Source organism: Rhamphochromis longiceps, linkage group LG11 (assembly GCF_057381845.1).
Source record: "Rhamphochromis longiceps isolate RC_006_pf linkage group LG11, R_longiceps_female_GT1.1, whole genome shotgun sequence".
In the NCBI taxonomy this organism is placed as follows: Eukaryota; Metazoa; Chordata; class Actinopteri; order Cichliformes; family Cichlidae; genus Rhamphochromis; species Rhamphochromis longiceps.
In genome coordinates, this window is record NC_140567.1 from 17446411 (window position 1) to 17465045 (window position 18635).

The following is an 18635-nucleotide window of genomic DNA, read 5'->3' on the forward strand; positions in this document are numbered from 1 at the left end:
GGCTTTATAGTTTTCACAAAATGTTGGCTTGAAATCACTCACCTACACTGTGCAATAACTGTTAGATTTGTATTGTTGATTGTCATTTATGCTTAGAAATATTTACTTATATATGCTTAGAGTTTTGTAATTAGTTGTAGATTGGTAGAGGTTTTGATCCTTGATAGTCTGCAAACTTTGTGTGTATTAGACAGCACTTTGGGAGCATGAGAGGTCATACCGTGTCTTATTATTTTATGGTAGGATTAACGTAGTTGCGTCTGTTCTAGTCTAAGTGCTCTTTGTTTAGATGAACTGCAGGACTTCCTCACCGTGTTATCTAGGATGAACCATCTAGGGTGAGGGGGAGGCTACCCTCTTCCTGACCAAGGATGTTTGACCCTTTGATCAGCACCACACACACACACACACACACACACACACACACACACACACACACACACACACACACACACACACACACAGGCAAGGTACTCTTTGTGTGTATGTAGACGTCATATGTTAATGAACTTATGCATATTCATGTAACCTCAATAAAAGAACAGTGGTACGGGAGAACGGACGAGAGCAACTGGGGTCAAGCGAAGGAACGGTGCCTGTCCGGTTCTCTCCCGTGCACGAGAAACATGAAGAAGTTTGCCTACTTGTGTCTTGCTTTGCAGTGTAATTATATTGCCTTCAACGTTCCAGCGGATGGGTTCAAGCTGCAAACCTATCATTAATTGGTCCTTCGATGCCGGAGCCCTGGAATCGCATTCACCGAGGGGAGGAGAGGCACGCTGAAAGACTGACGTCAGCCAGGAAGTTCCTGTGGATTCGCTGTATGTCTTTTCTCCTCGATGAATGGCGATTGGCGGGATTCGAGGCTGATATTACACGCTAAGCAACACCGAGTAAGTTTAGAGTCCAACTCTATAACTGTACGTCTTCGCCGCTCAGTGGGGCGTTGTCCGTGGCCGCTTAGTGGGGCTAAAATTACGTCTTCGCCGCTCAGTGGGGCGTTGTCCGTGGCCGCTCAGTGGGGCTAAAATTCGCCGTCTAAGTGGGGCGATGTACAAAGCCGCTCAGTGGGGTTTTTTGTACAGAAGCATTAAGTTGCAGAGTTGCGCAGTTCGAACTTTTTTTGGTTCGCCGTCTTAGTGGGGCGAAATACAGACCGCTGTGTGGGGTACTGTAGTGAGTTCTCCACCGCTCAGTGGGGTGTTGAGAAGTTCCGCGGGGTCCAGATTGTGCTGGACAGTAGGCCTATTTTGTGTTGTCGTCATTGTCGTCGTCGTCGTTGTTGTTGTTGTTGTTGTGTGTGAGTGTGTGCGGAGCAGAACATGTGGTCTGTGACACCGACTGTTGTTGTTATCATGGGTTTCTAAGCAACCAAGAGTGAGTCGGAGGGAGACAGACGTTTGTGCTGGACTTTGCTCCTGGCAGCACAAAGTATTTATGTAAAAAAGAGAGAGAGCGACGGCTCCACAGCTGCGCGGGTTCACGCGAGCGCGGTCACGCGGACCTGAGCCGTGCGGTTAATCGCAGGCTTATAAATGGAAGAGATTCAAATGTTAGAAGTTTTCAGAAAACACACCAGCCTTGGAGAGCTGTGGAGAAGGCCAGCCCACATCAGCAGCACTTAAGATATGCTCTGGTGAATGGCTTTCCCCCCACCCCTTGCTGACACAATGTTTATTCTTTAGCTTGCCCTGATCGACAGCAGCCTGTGTGCCAGACCATAGATTTAATTGAGGTGGATAGTTGTTAAAAGTAATCTACATTAAGCTTGTGGTTGCTTAAATTCAGTACAATGACATGTGAGGTGAAGTGATATAGGTAAATATTTAAACTCATGAAGTGCATAGAGGCACTTGACCTGTGTGAAAGACTGTCGTCTTGTTATGAGCCATTGTTGAGATATGGAGCACACCTGTGAAAACAACTAATATGCTGAACCCTGTATGAAACATCTAAAAGTACATGATGGAGGAGCTGTGTTGAATATGAAAGTGTAAGACTTTGCCGCTGTGGGCAGAGCATGCAACTACTGTGTGATGTTGCGTTGCAGTTTTTTTCTGAGCTGATGAGCAAGCTACACGTTATCAGATCAAGAGCTGTCTGGGAACTACTCAAAGAGGGGGAAACAGGGAGTGTGCAGCGTTTCCGTGAGCAGTTTTCCTGCATCTTGACTTGTGTGTAGAGTGTTCATAACATCAGCATCATGTTTTTGTTTATTTGTTTTGTTGGGTTGAAAATAATTAAATAAATGTGTGATCATGCCTATGGATCACCATGGCACATATCTCCAGCCATATGATTTATTTATGCAGATGACAAAGTGAGTGTGAATGTGTCTGACATCACAGTGTTTTTGTGCACTGTGCAAAAGTAATTGCCTTTGATTGTGAGTGAGAGCGGTGATTCTGCAGGTCACCAGCTATTGTAACGAAAAAAAAAAAAAAAGAGTGAAAAAGAGACAAAAATTACTACATTGTAGACGAAGAAAAATAATCATGGGAAAAAGGTTTCGTGTTGATCAGCCGAAAAACAACTACAATGTCATTTTATGCTTTTAAGAAAGGATTGTTCACACAAACACACACACACACAGAGAGATGTGTGTTGATTAAGCAGTGATGATAATAATGAAATGTCTTAGTTTGTCACTTTCAGGTGAAAAGCAGACCTGAATCAATTTTCCACATGCAGCGGTCGGAAGAAAGTTATAGTTTAACATCATTGGAAACATGCAGGCCAAGTTTCTGGCTGACTTATTTACAGTGCCATGTGTTTCTCAACCTCACAAGCGAGCTCACTCCTCCCTGAAGATAAGGAATGCAGCTCCAAAGCAATAACATGATAAAGAGACAGCAGCAAGTCCTGAGCACAAAAAGTCCCAGCAAAGCAGCAGCAATGTGGACAAACAGCAGCAGCAGAAGAAAGCAAACCCATCTTCCTGTCTGATTGGATGAATTCCACGGAGGGGCGAGCAAGATGGCGGTGGCAGCATGTTGAAATGCTCAAAAAGGACTGAGTGACTCGGGCAAGCCACATGCGGCTAGCATGCTGGCTAGCGACATGAAAGAAATGGACCCTTCATGATGCGTTCAACGTGCCAGCGCTGTGGTGGGAAAGGCTCCATCATAAACACGCCCTGCACCGAGGTTCAGGCCAAGAAGAAGAAGACGATGACTTCCAAGCCCAAGAAGGTCAGCCTCAGCGTGGGCGAGCTGATTGTGAAAGCCGTGGCCGCTTCCAAGGAGCGCAACGGCCTGTCCGTGGCTGCTCTCAAGAAGGCTCTGGCTGCCGGAGGCTACGATGTGGACAAGAACAAGGCCCGTGTCAAGACCGCCATCAAGAGCCTGGTGGCGAAGGGCACTCTGGTGCAGACCAAGGGCACCGGGGCCTCCGGATCCTTCAAGATGAACAAGGCTACTGAGAGCAAAGCCAAGAAGCCCGCCGCGGCCAAAGCCAAGAAACCGGCAGCAGCTGCTAAGAAGTCGCCCAAGAAGGCAGCGGCAGCACTTCAGACACTAGCACAAAGTCAACCGCATCAGAGGAGGGACAGGACAAAGCTGAAGGAGAAACTGCCTGCTATTGGACTATTGAAGTGGCAGAGGACAATAGTGAGAGTGGTGAGAACACAAATTTTGTTATTAAATGTGGGAAATCAAAATTTGGGTTAGCAAACTTGGGGAAAAGAAAACTGACTGCTTAAGTTGGAAAATTGTGAAGGAGTCTGAAACATATACAAACATATACAGAATCACACAAAACATGCATTAACCCTACTAACACAAACACAAGAGAGCTTATGAAGATTAGACAACATCTTAAGCGTGTGAGTCTGTTTATCATCTTGTCCAAGTCACCTCGTGTGATGCAAAGACCAGTGGACTCACAGCACATTAGTTAAGAAATGATTAAATAATAGCAGAGAAGTGTGTAGGAAAGGCAGCTTTAAGAACATGCTCTGCTGGATATGCAGCTCCACAGACATGCATTAAACCTGCCTAATAACACAAACACATGTAATGAAAATTAGCTTGTTATCTTTCATCAGTGTTAAAATAGTGTCAATTTAGCAGACACTTGTTCTCAAATACTGAATTTATCCAATAAAAAAAAATTGACTCTCTAGGTTGCAGGACAGCAGTTTAACTTTTGTGGGGAAAAAAGATCCTGGTTTGACCAACCAGTGATCAGACAATAAATTTAGTTGTTAATATAGTAAATTGGGAGAAGCTTCCTGCTTGATTGATGCAGCACAAGTTTACTACTAAATTTACTGTATGAGGGAAATTCTCTTTTAGTGATAACATTTTGAACATGCATTTCTGTCGTCCTGTCATCCTAGTGGGTTAATAGCTGATTCAAATTAGTTGATCGGTCTTAGATTAATGAAAGGTGACTGAATTCTAGCACGAGTGAATGAGATGTGTTTGAGTTGTTGTGTGTTGAGTGGAGACTCTAAAACACTGAGTTTCCTGTTTTGATGTGCGAGTGAATCCTGTATTTAGATACACAACTCTGAATACATCAGAACAAACGTCTTTTGTGAAGTGCATGACAGCATGTCACATGTTTTATGATGAAGGGAAAAAGGAAAAATTGAATAAAATAGATCTGTGGCTTAAATGAGTGAAGAGCACAGACCGGGTGATTAAACTCATAGCTAATATGACATTAGGGTTATGTTGTGTGTTGTGCGGCTGATGGTTGGTTTGGAGTGAATCTAGCTGATGATTCTTCTCCTGTTGTGAAGATGATGAGGAGTTTGTGTCATGACTTAACAAGGCCTTTTTATTTTGATACTTTCACAGTGCACTGAGAGTTTGGTTTGATAATCTCTGTTATTTTTTATTTTTCATTTTTGAACAAGTACTGATTTTTGCTTGTGAATTTCTTTTCTTTGAGCAGATCTGCAAGTCGGGAATTAAAAGCGTTACACGTCGTCAAGGAAATTGTTGCAAGTGAGTTTCTCCACATTTAAAATGGGTTCAGGAGAAAGCCACTTATTTGGGACAATTAGGAAATGAGAGTCCCCCCCAAAAAGGATTCAACGAGGAAATCCAGTCTAAATTATTTTTCTTTTTGAAATAACGTCGTTTTGCTGAGCGTGGAAACGAATGCGATGATAATTTCCACAATTAGCAAAAGAAGGAACCACTGAGTGAATGAGTAAGAATTTTAAAATAACTGACTGACTGAACATGATTGTGTGAAGCTAACCCCCACCTGACAAAGGTGCAGATGAACCCATGTGTTTCCTTTTACAGGAGCAGAAAGATGACAGCAACACTCGAGGTTGCATGATGATTTAACCTTTTAAATGCCATTTTCTGTGTCTGTGCATTTATCAGGTGTGTTATTCATAGGCTTGAGTTGCTCACAGAGATAACTGTGACAAAGTATGCATACGCCTGCGCAAGCGCTAATATTTGCATTTTCTTTTCTTACAGCATGCCAGTTCTTCATGTGAATTGATGATGCGATTTATACCAGGACAACTGGTTGATGTTTTTTCCTACTACAGGATTTCTGGGTTTATGTGTGAGGAAAACTGTGTTTACAGGTTATGAGTGGTGACGCTGTTGCATTGTGTTGATGGGAAAATGTGAAGGTTACTTTGATAATGTGAATAACATGTGTGAAATTTCCTGTGTTGAGAACTGGTGTTACTTCTTTCCACAGCTAGGGATGGCTAACTTTATGGTGTTTTTATGGCACCTCTGGAATGTGGATGGCCGACGCCTGCCCACCAGGATAATCAATGTGTGTTGCTAATGTTTGTTTTTTGAGACTGCATGTACAAGATTCAGCAGAAGCGGACAAGTGACATGAGACAAACAAATAAGAGATGCGGTGTTATGGAATAGTTAATATGGGCTCATTAGCTGGCCACTTTTGAGCCCATAAATAATATATGAGTGGAGTGACTTTGCTTAAGAGCAGTCACCGATTACATTAATGTTGCCTGAGTACATGGGATGATCCATGTCTGAGGCGACTTATGAAAATAATTGTAGTTTACTGATTTGAGAAAACCTGCACATGACACTTGTCTTGCTGATGTTGAATGCTTCTTGTTCTTATGATACAATTGTTTACAGGTATGAAGTTTGATTTTACTTCCAGATCTTGTTTTCCAGGCCATGATGGTGTGTATGCAGGCTCCTGGGAGAGCCAGGTGTTAAGCAAACTTAATATGCAAAACACACTAACATTTTCATTGCAGGATTATAGGTCCAGGGTGGTGCTGCTCCAGGGGAGGAGATGCCCTGATGTTGCCTGGGATATGATCTAGCTAATCTTTTTCTTTAAGACAGGAATCCAGGTTTGGTGAGTTGACGCATGGGTGTGTCCATGCGTCAAGAGGTGGGGTCCAAGGAGTAACATTAAGCAATGTTTACTATTATTGTTGCAGTGATTTGTGTGATTAGCCGTTTTATTTACAAATATTAAACCTATGCAAGTGGTGCACCCATGTTCAGATGAGGCTTTGATGGCCTATAAGTGAAGTTCACTGAACTAAAGAATGTGGTTTGATGATTGTTGACATACTCTCCAAATAGTTTGTCTTCCTAGCAAGGAAATACAGGTGCAGCAGTAATCTCCTGAGAAATCTTCAGAGGCCCAGTGAGAAGCGCATAGCTGACAGGACCAGGCAGTGGTTGAGGTCAAAGGTCAAGCTGGTTGGGGCCCATCATGAGATCAGACCTTGGAGCCACAGCAAGGACCATTTTAACTGCCTGCAAAATAGCGAGAGACCCTCCTGGATTTATCAGAGCCACTGCAAGAGGTCGAGGTCCCAGGAAACCCCGGCACCCTCAAGACAGCACAATAGAGAAATCTCACACTTGGTTGTTTCAGTGGTGAGGGGGGAGTGCTGATTGAGCCCCCGTAGGGTAAGCTCGCACTTCAACCTCCAGCCTCTGATCAACTCTAGGGCAACCAAGTGCGAGGCGTGACGGACCTGTGTGCGACCAGGACCCTCTTGGTTACCTTGACTACGACGCTCATCCTTATAGGACCCCAGCTGGTGCCGGAAACAGCTGAACCAGGAGGAAGGCAGAGGAGATGGACACATGACAACTCTCACCTAAGAGAGACAGATCCAGCAGGCCCAAAATCAGGACTATGCATTATGAGAAGGAGTGCCTGAGAGGATCGTCCACAGGATGGGAGCTGAGGCCAGGAGAGAGGCTTCAGGAGGATCAGAGATCATCTTCAGCACAGCAGACATCACACAGAGAGCTGTGCTACTGAGCTTCCAGGAGATCAAGAGGAGACTTCCCACAGCAAGATTTTAAATAAAATGAAAGATTCAATATTGACGCTGAGAAAGACAATTAAGGTGTACGACGTGCCCTGCCTTAAATCTTCAGCAGCGTTGGGATATGAAAACTCGAGGGATGAGGGCTCCATCGACAGCGTAGAAGCAGTTCGAGGATGACATCATGATTCTGTGAAAAGCACAGGAACCAGAAGCTATGGTGGTGATAACAGCAGTTTCCTATGAACATCACCTAACGCTGTGCCACTGTATTGTGCATACGATGACACTCTGAAGGCTGCTGGGATCATAACAGCAGTAAGATGACGGAACCCAGCACCCTTTCCACAGAGAGCTTTTTCTGCAGAGCGTGGACAATGGCAGAGTCATAAATATCCCCCTCACAAGACGAAGGTCTGAAGTCAGGGGATGGGGGCTGGTAAGAGGCCATAAAACTGGAGTGCTGAGAGGTCTGCAGCTTGGAAATAGCTGAGACCCATGTTGACGAACAACAAAACTAACTGGTATGTTTGAATGTTTATTCTACATACATTTGGACTCTGGTCCTATGGACAGTGATGGAAACAACTGGAAGAGACATTCATGACGCCCTGCAGAGCTTAAACCACTCTGCAGGGAGAGACATGTGATTTGCACACCTGGAGGAAGCACCACCAAGCTGAGATGTTTTTGAAAATGTTATCTTCTTATTTTCACTATTAAATTAACAATTTCTTTGTTTGCTCGTAAGATGCAGTTTGCCATGAGCTGAGCTCAATGAATGGGATAACTGCTAATACATTTGTTGAACTGTGTACCTTTTCAGTAATTTAGGGTGATTTGACATATGCTGAGTATAAAAATGTTTGCATTGAAACTGTCAGACATGAGGTATTCATACCTGGGAACTTTTCAAGCATAAAGGTCAAAAAGGGGGGAAATGTTAGATTTGTATTGTTGATTGTCATTTATGCTTAGAAATATTTACTTATATATGCTTAGAGTTTTGTAATTAGTTGTAGATTGGTAGAGGTTTTGATCCTTGATAGTCTGCAAACTTTGTGTGTATTAGACAGCACTTTGGGAGCATGAGAGGTCATACCGTGTCTTATTATTTTATGGTAGGATTAACGTAGTTGTGTCTGTTCTAGTCTAAGTGCTCTTTGTTTAGATGAACTGCAGGACTTCCTCACCGTGTTATCTAGGATGAACCATCTAGGGTGAGGGGGAGGCTACCCTCTTCCTGACCAAGGATGTTTGACCCTTTGATCAGCACCACACACACACACACACACACACACACACACACACACACACACACACACACACACAGGCAAGGTACTCTTTGTGTGTATGTAGACGTCATATGTTAATGAACTTATGCATATTCATGTAACCTCAATAAAAGAACAGTGGTACGGGAGAACGGACGAGAGCAACTGGGGTCAAGCGAAGGAACGGTGCCTGTCCGGTTCTCTCCCGTGCACGAGAAACATGAAGAAGCTTGCCTACTTGTGTCTTGCTTTGCAGTGTAATTATATTGCCTTCAACGTTCCAGCGGATGGGTTCAAGCTGCAAACCTATCAATAACCTTGACAGCAAACATATATTTTGCAGATTATAGTGCATCACCAGTGAAGATTATTTGGCAGCACGGGGGAAAATGGAACCAACAATTCATGCTTGTTGTTGAGCTGAGGGTAACAGATCTGTGACGCGTCCCGCTCGGATGAAGCTGTTTAGACATGCAGAGACAAACAAGGCTAGATGTGAAGTTTATCTCTGACAGACCTCTTGTTAAGAGAAGAGATTTGGACTGAGGAGGTGTTTTCATTTCCCAACACACTGCCAGAGATTGAGACATTTGAGAGGCAGGAGAAAACAGGCAGAAAAAGGTATTTGTGTTGGAGATTGGGGCTATTATTATTCAGAAGGACCGATCTGATCAAAGAAGGACCCATTCATAGCTTCGGATGTGAAAGTGTGCTGGTAAAGTCTACCTAACAACTAAAATAAACTGGAGTGTTTTTTGTCATTGAATACATTGCTGTGGCATGCAATGTTTAAAGAAGACAGACTCTCACAAAGGGAAGGTTTAGAGTGTTAACACTGTCATTTTTCAAAATTTTAAAAGCCATTGTTATTCCTCTGAGTAGTTGCTTAGCACAAATGAAGACAATCAGTCTTTGCCACCAGTGCAGGACAAGGCTATGAGAAGATAGGAAAGCAATTTTAGTCGAAATAACTGTTACCAGGGAAAGATGAAGGAACATCTGGAAGTCCAAGGAAATTTTTCCTGACAACAGCTTGGTAGATTTTCTAGAAAGGGGAATCAAACCCCTTTTTGATTGCAAAGCACCTTCTGGACGATTTAGTAGCCCTTTAAATGATGGTGCATTAATCTGCTGTGCAGCCACACCTGCACAAATATGATGCTCATGGAAGAGTGACCAGTACACAGCTTTTCCTGTATCCTTAGACATTTGCATCTTAAAGAGACAGTTGTATATTGAAAAGTTCTTTTCATTGTTGAAGTTAGAATAGGACATTTTTAGTTACGGTGAGCAAAGGTATGAAAACTTCTATGGAACACTTCTAACTGTTTGGCAGAGGATGGGTTTATAGAAGCCAGTATAATTCGGGATATTTGAAGAGAAGAAGTAAATTGGATCAATTCTGTAATCCAATATCATGTAATTAAAAAAAAAAAAAGAGGGTTAAAAATGAAAAGAGGTTTTACAGCAACATAATGATCCTAAAACAACTCAAAAGCCTACATCGCATGATCCCAGAAGGCACAGTCTGGCTTTACACGGTCAAGTAAAATATGCATGTTTATATTTATCCCTCTTTAAAATTTACTCAACCAATGATGCCCAGAATTTCCATGTCACTGTATATGCACTTTTTAAAACACTTTATAAAAAGTGCAAACGGGATCTTGTTTCCATCCAAGGAGTCAGACTTTCTTGTAATCTTTTGAAGTTGAGAAATGTTTCTGAGGACTACTTAAAGAAATTAAAAGAAAGCTTGCCTAAGACAGTTCAATATGTGTTGAAGAATAAAGCTGATGTTACAAAATATTGACTTTCAAGCTTGTTAGAATTCTACAAACTCAAAGGAAGGGGTTGTTGAAGTCTTTTGCACATTACTGTAAATATGCAATGATATGCAAATACCTTCAGAGTAAGAAAGAAAATAGGGGAATTAGAAAAGATTTTTTATGTTGATAAGATAAGATAAGATAAGATAGAACTTTATTAATCCCTCGGGTGGGTTCCTCTGGGAAATTCGATTTCCAAAAAAAGCACAGCACCGACAGAAGTTACAGAGTTATACACACACACATATATATAAATACAGAGACAATATAAATAAAATATACGAAGGGGATAAATAGAATAAATAGGAATAAAAATAAAAATACAAGTGAATTGCACATTTCAAGTATTGAGGTCTATTGTACTGTTGACTATTTACAAAAGTATTGCACAAAAGGTATTGCACAGTGAGGTGAAGAGGCACTACAGCTTAGTTGTTCCCTCCTTTGTCCTCCTGTTTCCCCTCCCTCTCCCCTCCAGAGAGGAGTTAAACAGTCTGATGGCGTGTGGGACAAAGGATGGAAGGAGACTCGGACATTATGCAGGAACAAAAAGGTTATATAAACACACCGTGTGAGTAGTGTAATGCACTAATCTCTGCTGTCTTTCCTGGAGAATAAAGGGGGTTTTGTTGAAATGCATGATGGATCTTTGGATCATTCTGTCCAATCCCATTTAGCAGTTTGACTCTTGAGCTGGAGCTTCATTTGCTTCTGTTCACTTGTTTATGAGAAACATTGGCCTCGCTTCTGCATGCCTGTTTTAAATCCTGCAGTCACACTGAGTTCAATAGTACTCCTCGTTGTATTAGTGTGAAATGATCAGGACCCACACAGCAATCGAGTGTCAATCTGAGTGCCTTTATTTTTAAGTACAGTGTTTCCTAGCGCTTCTGCACGGTACATGTTCAACTGGGAAGCCAGCTTTCCAGCTCCTTCCCACACCACACACACTCTGACTCCAGACACTAAAAAGGGCAGAGTTCATTTGTTGTAATCCCTCTTACCTGTCCCCTCTGTCCTCCCCGCACAGCCCTATGAGCTTACCATACCCCCCTCCATTGCAGCAGAACCAAAGACCACACCCTTGCCACAGTCAGTAAAGTCATTATTAAGGAGGCAAAACCCTATTCACATGTTCCTGCATGCAAACACACACACATACAGACAGAAACACACAGAGAGAGCCAGAGTGTGCCAGAAACAGTCTCTGTTTAGCAGTGGTTTGTTAGAAATTGTAAAATGCAATAATCTAAATTTTCAGCAGAAAATGTTCTCACCCTGTAAGACATTTTTATTTCAACTTCTTAAACAAACACACAAGGCACAGCATCAGGTTAAGCTGTTATAAAAAAAAAAGGAAGTCGTTACAGGGTTTAAAAAGTAAAGCATATGCAAAAGTGCAATACTACTTAGTTCTGCCTGCCAAAATCCAAAAAAGGAAATAAAATAAGGAACAAGTCACCTACTTGTTAGATAACTAAATGTTGCATTTAAAAATGCATGTAAATGGATATTAAAACGAAATGTAGGTATTAATAAATCAATATGTTGTGAATAAAAAATTATTATTATTTTTATCTCTGTATCTAATTTGCAACTGTATCCATTGAGTTGTCTATTGTTTGTAATATTTGTGTGCTTTCCAATTTATGTATTTTTTATTTATCAAATTGTCGTTTTAAATCCATACATTTTTTAGTTTGTTTTCTTATAGACATTAAACATTTGGAGTAGCAAGTGATCAAATTAGCATCTGATATGGGTGATAGCAAGCATGCTAAGTAGCATTTACACTCATTGGCCACTTTGTTAGGTACACCTATTCAATTGCTTGTTTTATGCAAATATCTAATAAGCCATTCACATTGCAGCATCTCAATGCACATGGTCAAGGCGACCTGCTTGAGGTTAAACTGAGCATGAACATAAAGGACAACAGTAATATAAGTGAATCTGGTTGGTTGTTCTTGGCAAATGGGCTGGTCTGAGTACTTCAGAAACTGCAGATCACACAACCATCTCTAGGGCTTAGAGAGAATAGCCTGAAAGGACAGAAAATATCCAGTGAGCAGTGTTTCACTGAGAGAAAATGCCTTGCAGATGCCAGAGGTAAGGGTAGAATAGCCAGACTTCTTTGAGCTGAGAGAGACAGCAATAACTCAAATAACCACTCGTTACAACATACGTACGTAGAAGGTCACCTCTGAATGTGTAAGATGTCAAACAATGCCAACCCTGCAGCAAAAGACCACACTGGGTGCCACTTCCGTCAGCTATGAACAGGAAACTGAAGCTACAATTCACACAGACTCAGCAAAAGTGGGCAATAGAAGATGATGTTGGATTTATGTTTTCTGGTCTGATGAGTCTCGATTCCTGTTGTGACATTTGGAAGTGTAAAAAACAGGAAAGCATTGATTCATCCTGAGACACATTCATAGAGTATGTTATCTGTAAGGCTCAGTAATATGTTCCTCAGGATCTGTTCAGGGCCAACTTGAAACGGAATGATGTATTAAGATCAACTCCTTCTTGAAGTATATGCATGTCCCTTCAGCCCTTTCTAATAATACAAAACAGAAAGGCTGCAGCTTAAAGCTCTCTCTTTTTCCACATCCCCAAAAATCCATGGAACCAAACAGTGGGTCATTATGAAGCGTGATCAGTGAAAGGGCCCATTGATTTGCGGGATTGGGGGAAGGTCATGTATGGACTCAAAGGAGAGGGAGTAGAAGCGAAGGAAAGCAGTCATGTATGTATGTAGCATACTTGGAAGTGCAGCGTCCCTCGGGAACCCCTTGAAAGCATCCACCCATTTCCTCTGCTGTTGCTGAAGTTGCGCAGCAGGCCCGACGCCTCTGAGCTGTTCTGTTCAGAGTCCAAACAACAACAGTTATAGCTTATTAAACGTACCTCAAAGGAGGAAATGTGGTTCTTGTTCAGACTTTCCTCTAAAATGTTGGCATTTTTAAAAAAGCGGAATGGCTTCTGGGAGTTATGGAACGGTTAATTATGGGAAAAGTTGTTCTTCATGTTAAACAAACCACACAAAGGTCATTGTAGGTAGAGTTAATTGGCCCAGGCCTCTAAATATTCAAAGAGGAGAGAAAGGTCAACATGATTTTGAGGCCTCACACAACGGACTAACATTTTCACCTGAAGCTCTCATGTCGCCTTGCACTTTGACCTTTGCATTTTTCATCTGTTGGCTAAAGCGATCCCTTGTTTTAATATGTTCAGTGATCCATTTCTCATTTTTAGAAGTTGTGTCTTTTAACATCGATATCAATTTTGAGCATTTTTACACAGTCTCTTCTTAAAAGGATTCATGAAAGGTCACACCCACTGAATTTTGCTGCTCAATAAAAATCTAATACACCTAACTAAAATGAAATGTACTGACAGTTTTGTTGACAAAAACAAGATTTTAAAAAATTATGAAAATATTCTTGAGAGATGAGATCCAATCAGACCTAATGAAGCTGTGTAGAAAGGCGGGACAAGTTTGGAAGTGATCCAATCAGAAGTAAACTCCTTGCGTGGTAAGTTTAGGTTAGACACACACATTTGATCTGCTCTTACCACTTCTCTTTAAAAAGGAGAAAAATAATCATGGGTGAAAAATAATCATCTTCAGCATATGGAAATCTGAGAGAAAACTACACTTCTGCCTTTTTTAGGCTTTTTAAAAACATGTTTTTTTAAGGTGAGTAGTAATAGAAATGGAAATGGATTGGCATGTACACAGACTCTACCTCCCACAAACCCAGTCGATGTCAACATGCAGAGTCTGATATGCATGAGCTCCTCACCACCATGAAGGCAGTGGGTAAAAAAAGGGAAAAAGGAAAAAGAAAGAGTGTGTGTGGTTCATATCATCTTTGATGTAAGATCTGTATAATCCTCCGACATGTTTATTGGTAAAGGCACTTGCAGCATTTAAATTTTATATCTGCCGCTTCTATGACGACCTTTCTGCCAGGAGAAATCCTACAAGTGATCTTACCTTCAAAATAAATGACTTGGAACTCATCTGTATCTCTATTGTCTACTTTAAAAAGGTGTCCACCCGTTAGATCAGTCTTACAGACACTGTGATTAAACTTGATCTGAGCTCTCTTTTCTACAGTATATGCAGACAAGTAGATATCGTTTTCCCACTCCATGAGTCTGCCTCTAATTACATTTAATGGACATGTCTGTGAATGCTTTACCATCAGCTACTGTGCAGGAAGTATGGCCAGGCGTTGATGTCAGTGTGCAGTCGAATTAATGGAGGTAAGTGAGAAAACCATGGGTTTCTGACTGATTGGATTGCTAGTAACTGTATTTGTCTTTGTCTGCTGTCTTATCCTTTTCCTGCACAGAAAAGTCCCTTAGGGATAAACTAGAATTAAAACACACACAAAAAGGGGCTACTGTGTATAATGCACACTGCATGATTTCACAGTGACTATTAAGGCAGCTCTTCAAAACAAGCCCATTATTAAGATGCTTTAACAAGGGGTTATATTCTTAAAACAGCTGGCACAGCAGGGTCATAGAGTTGGAAGGTGTTGCAACTGAAATCAAAGGTAAACTGCATACAATCATTCTGTTAATGATGTAACAAGTTATTGTTGGAAGGAGCACTTTTTATGATGTTACATCACAAGCAGTCATTATTCTTTGTCTTTCATTATCTGCAAAGCCTGTGTGCTTAAAGTAATCTTTCATTCTCACAGATCTGTCTGACCGCCATTTATCTAACGCTTGCATCATTAGCCGAGGTGCAATTTAAGCCTTATCATTGGTCAACATGTTGCCCAGTCAGCTGCTATTTCCAACACTTTCCAGATATCACAATATCTATTGGATGGACTGGTATGACATTTTATGGCATCTCATTATTTGTAATGCTGACTCTAGACTTTTATCATTGCAGACTTTAAATACACTTTAAATAGACTTTTACTAAAAAAATCTATCCACATGTCAGTGGTCACCCAGCTTTGGTGGTCTCTTGGCCTTTCATCTAACCTAACAATAAATGGCAGTCTTTCCTTATGCTTTGGTTTATAACAGGTATTAGGCTGAAGACACTCCAATCCAAATCAGCTGTATTTATTTATTTATTTATTAAGTGCTAAAAAATGAAAGCATGCATAACCTCACGAGCTTCTTTCCAGTGGAACAAAAGCTTTGTTAGATCTCAAAGAAATTTATTCACCACATCTGTTGCTGGATGCTAATTTCCAGCAACAGTCATTCTTCTGTGATGTTCTCAGAATTCACAGCATTTCTACTTGGGGTATTTGTTTAAAGAAAATCATTTGTGCATGCATACTTGTGGATAAAAAAAACAAGCCAGTAGAGCTGCAAGAGTAGCTGTGCACTGTATTGAATTATACGGTGTTATATCAGACAGGCAAAGGCACAAGCTCGGGTGCTAAGTTAAAAAATGTACATAAATAATTAAACCTGTCTTCAACACACACGCAAAATCCTGTCTTACTCTCTCTTCTGTGTGAAGTGTTAGCTTGTCCAACTCAAGAAGGCCTTATTTGTGGTACAGAAACACCAAAAAAAGTTTTGTACCAAAGGGTAAAAGTCTTTCTTTGTCTGTTGAGTTCTGTTTTTTTTTCCTTTTGTCTTCTCTCTATTAAGTTTGGCTCTAATAACTCATAATACCTGCAAGCAGGGGCAGGACAGTGAACCACAGACTGTATATATAAAACGGACACGGAAGTACCATAAATTTGCATTATCTCTAATGACCAGCAGGGGGCGAGTCCTCTGGTTTCAAAAAGAACTGTACAGACGTCTAAGTGGCCCCACTCACTAGTGGCAAAGTCTTGCTTAATACAACACGAGTTTGTAAGTTGTGTTCGCTGGTAGGGTCAAGGAGGATAATACAGGCCATGATTTAGGGCCCTACAGGTTGCGACCCTATAAACAAACACTGTATCTCACTCTTTGTGACCAGTTTAAACAGCAGCAAAATGGCAGCACCATAGCTAAACAGCAAGATGCCCAGTTTGAGACTTTGTAACGGAACCATGCCAACCACTGGGTGACAGAACAGTGAGTACTTCTATCTTTTATATACTGTCTATGTGTTCAATCAACAACTGGATCTGTAACTTGCTACCAACAATCCTTTATGAAATGGGAGGCTGGCACTATTTTTTAACTATGTGTAACTGATGTACACTATAGTGACACAATCCTCCATTTAAAAAAAAGCCTTTAATCCACACATGGCTTCCTTAACGCTTGTTGCTTGGTAATTTTAGGACGTTGGGCTATTATATATACTTCCATTACAAGTGGCAGAATTGAAATAAACAGAGGAAATTGGCACAGGCATTTACAGTGTGTGTATGTTTACAACTAAAGTGTAAAAGCACATCACAAGCACATATTTCTTTTTGATGTTGGATTAGAAAAAATTATATTGTAGGCCAGGTGGATGACTTCCTGAAGAACATCCAGCTGTTCCAGCACTGCGATTACCTTTAATGGCTGGGCTCTTGGTACGTCCCATATTCTCTCATGCATTCCTCATGCCTCACACTGCCAACTGGCGTCCTGCCTGACCCTCCAAATAACTTCCAGCCGGATACAGAAACAGACGGCAGATGTTTGCTAAACAGATTAGCTCCTCAAACATAGAGTGTAAGTCTGATTTTAAAAAAAAAAAGGAGGTTTTTATCAGTTTGGAAACACTTTGGCTGCAGACACTGATCAATATCAAGCGCTGACCCATGTGATAGACATGACGCCAGTTTCGGTTTTTCAACACCTGCACAGCTGATTTTTCTGCATTTCTATATTTAGCCAAAAATAATATTTCTGTTTTATCAATATCAAATTTGGCATTTAAAACCTGAACTCAAAGACACTTTTTAAAAGGTCATTTTATATCCTCTGGAATCTTATTTGTCTTCAAATACTCATGACGCAAAATCTTGTCTTCATTAATATCTTACTACAAGTGATGGAATCATACACAAACAGGAGCAATTTAAATTAAAATGTGATGACGGATGGTGGCATTATGCAAGCTGATTTGTGTGATCCGCCACACCTACAGTCCTAATTAAGCATCTATGCATTAAACTCTTTCTGTTAAGGTTGTTTTTTCTTCAAACTCTTTGGCTTGTTTCATTATCAGTACTTAATTAATGATGGAATGACAGAAATACAAATGCATTGTGTCACAGAGCTCAGCCAGGTTTGTCCAAGTTTATAGTTGACATTGATTTGATGAAAACACTGCCTGCAACACACTGTGCAACACTGTGTGACCTCAGGTGAACCCCAGTAGCCTGATCATGAACATATTTTGAGTGCAGCTGAAACTGATTTAAGATTAATTACCATGTGACTCAACTGATGAGAGGAATATGTAGCAGAAAGCCAATAGTTTTTACCACTCTACCCAGGTATTCTTGGGATACTGCAGACAAACATTTCGGGGGTTATAAAGCACTACAAAATCTGCAGTTTCCATTATCTTAAGTTGACATTAGAGCCTTAAATGATCAGGGCAACTGGTGTAAAATCTGTGCCAAATCAGATGTGCAGGTACATCCACTGTACCTATCATTTAAGTTAAAACCTAACCTTGCTGGGATATATTATTGGGTGCTGCAGGGGCCTGGGTCTGAGTGTGCCCCAAACCATTTCCTGCAAGTCATTCTCCCCAGCCTCTTTCAGCCAAATGCCAAAAATGCATCTTCAAAAAAGAAAAACTAACTTTTCTCACGTTACAGTGCAGATCTGGTAAAGTTCACTCAATTTGTGATTCATTACAGACTAGAAGACAGGAAAACCATTTTTCCATAATAAAGTATATTAAGTTATTATGGGGGAAAATGGTTATATAAGTCATATTAAATAAACCTATTCCGAATAAGGAACAGGGAACAAGGGTAATGTGCAGAGCTGAAGTAACTACAGAGGGATCAAGTTGATGAGCCATGACATGAAGCCATGGGAAAGAGTTGTTGAAGCTCGGTTCAGAAGGTGAGATGAGCAGCAGTATGGGTTCATGTGGAGAAAGAGCACTACAGTTGTGTGTTGATGCAGAAATATATGGAAGGTCTGAAGGAGCTTCACTTTGGACGTAGAGAAAGCATATGATAGCGTGCTAAGAGAGGATCTGTGGCACTGCACGATGAAGTCAGGAGTCGCAGAGAAATATGGGAGGGTAGTGCAGGACATGTATGAGAACAGTGGTGGAACAGAGACTGGAGAAGTGGTTGCGTGCTCTACAGAGAAGAAGAATGA

General features: G+C 41.1%; 1 protein-coding gene across 4 annotated transcripts; it reads left to right on the forward strand.

Moving 5' to 3' along the window:
- The first annotated feature begins 89 nt into the window (after positions 1 to 89).
- LOC146658821 (histone H1-like) lies at positions 90 to 8391 on the forward strand. 4 transcript variants are annotated; one of them, XM_085422544.1, is made up of 4 exons: positions 90 to 3617; positions 5677 to 5757; positions 6135 to 6174; positions 7149 to 8391. In XM_085422544.1, coding segments are annotated over exons 1-4 (660 nt in total). In that variant the 5' UTR covers positions 90 to 3080; the 3' UTR covers positions 7151 to 8391. The 4 variants fall into 4 exon arrangements, with proteins under 4 accessions (XP_085278670.1, XP_085278669.1, XP_085278672.1 ...); XM_085422543.1 differs by having other exon boundaries at positions 6135 to 8391; XM_085422546.1 differs by lacking the exon at positions 5677 to 5757 and having other exon boundaries at positions 91 to 3617.
- The last annotated feature ends 10244 nt before the right edge of the window (positions 8392 to 18635 follow it).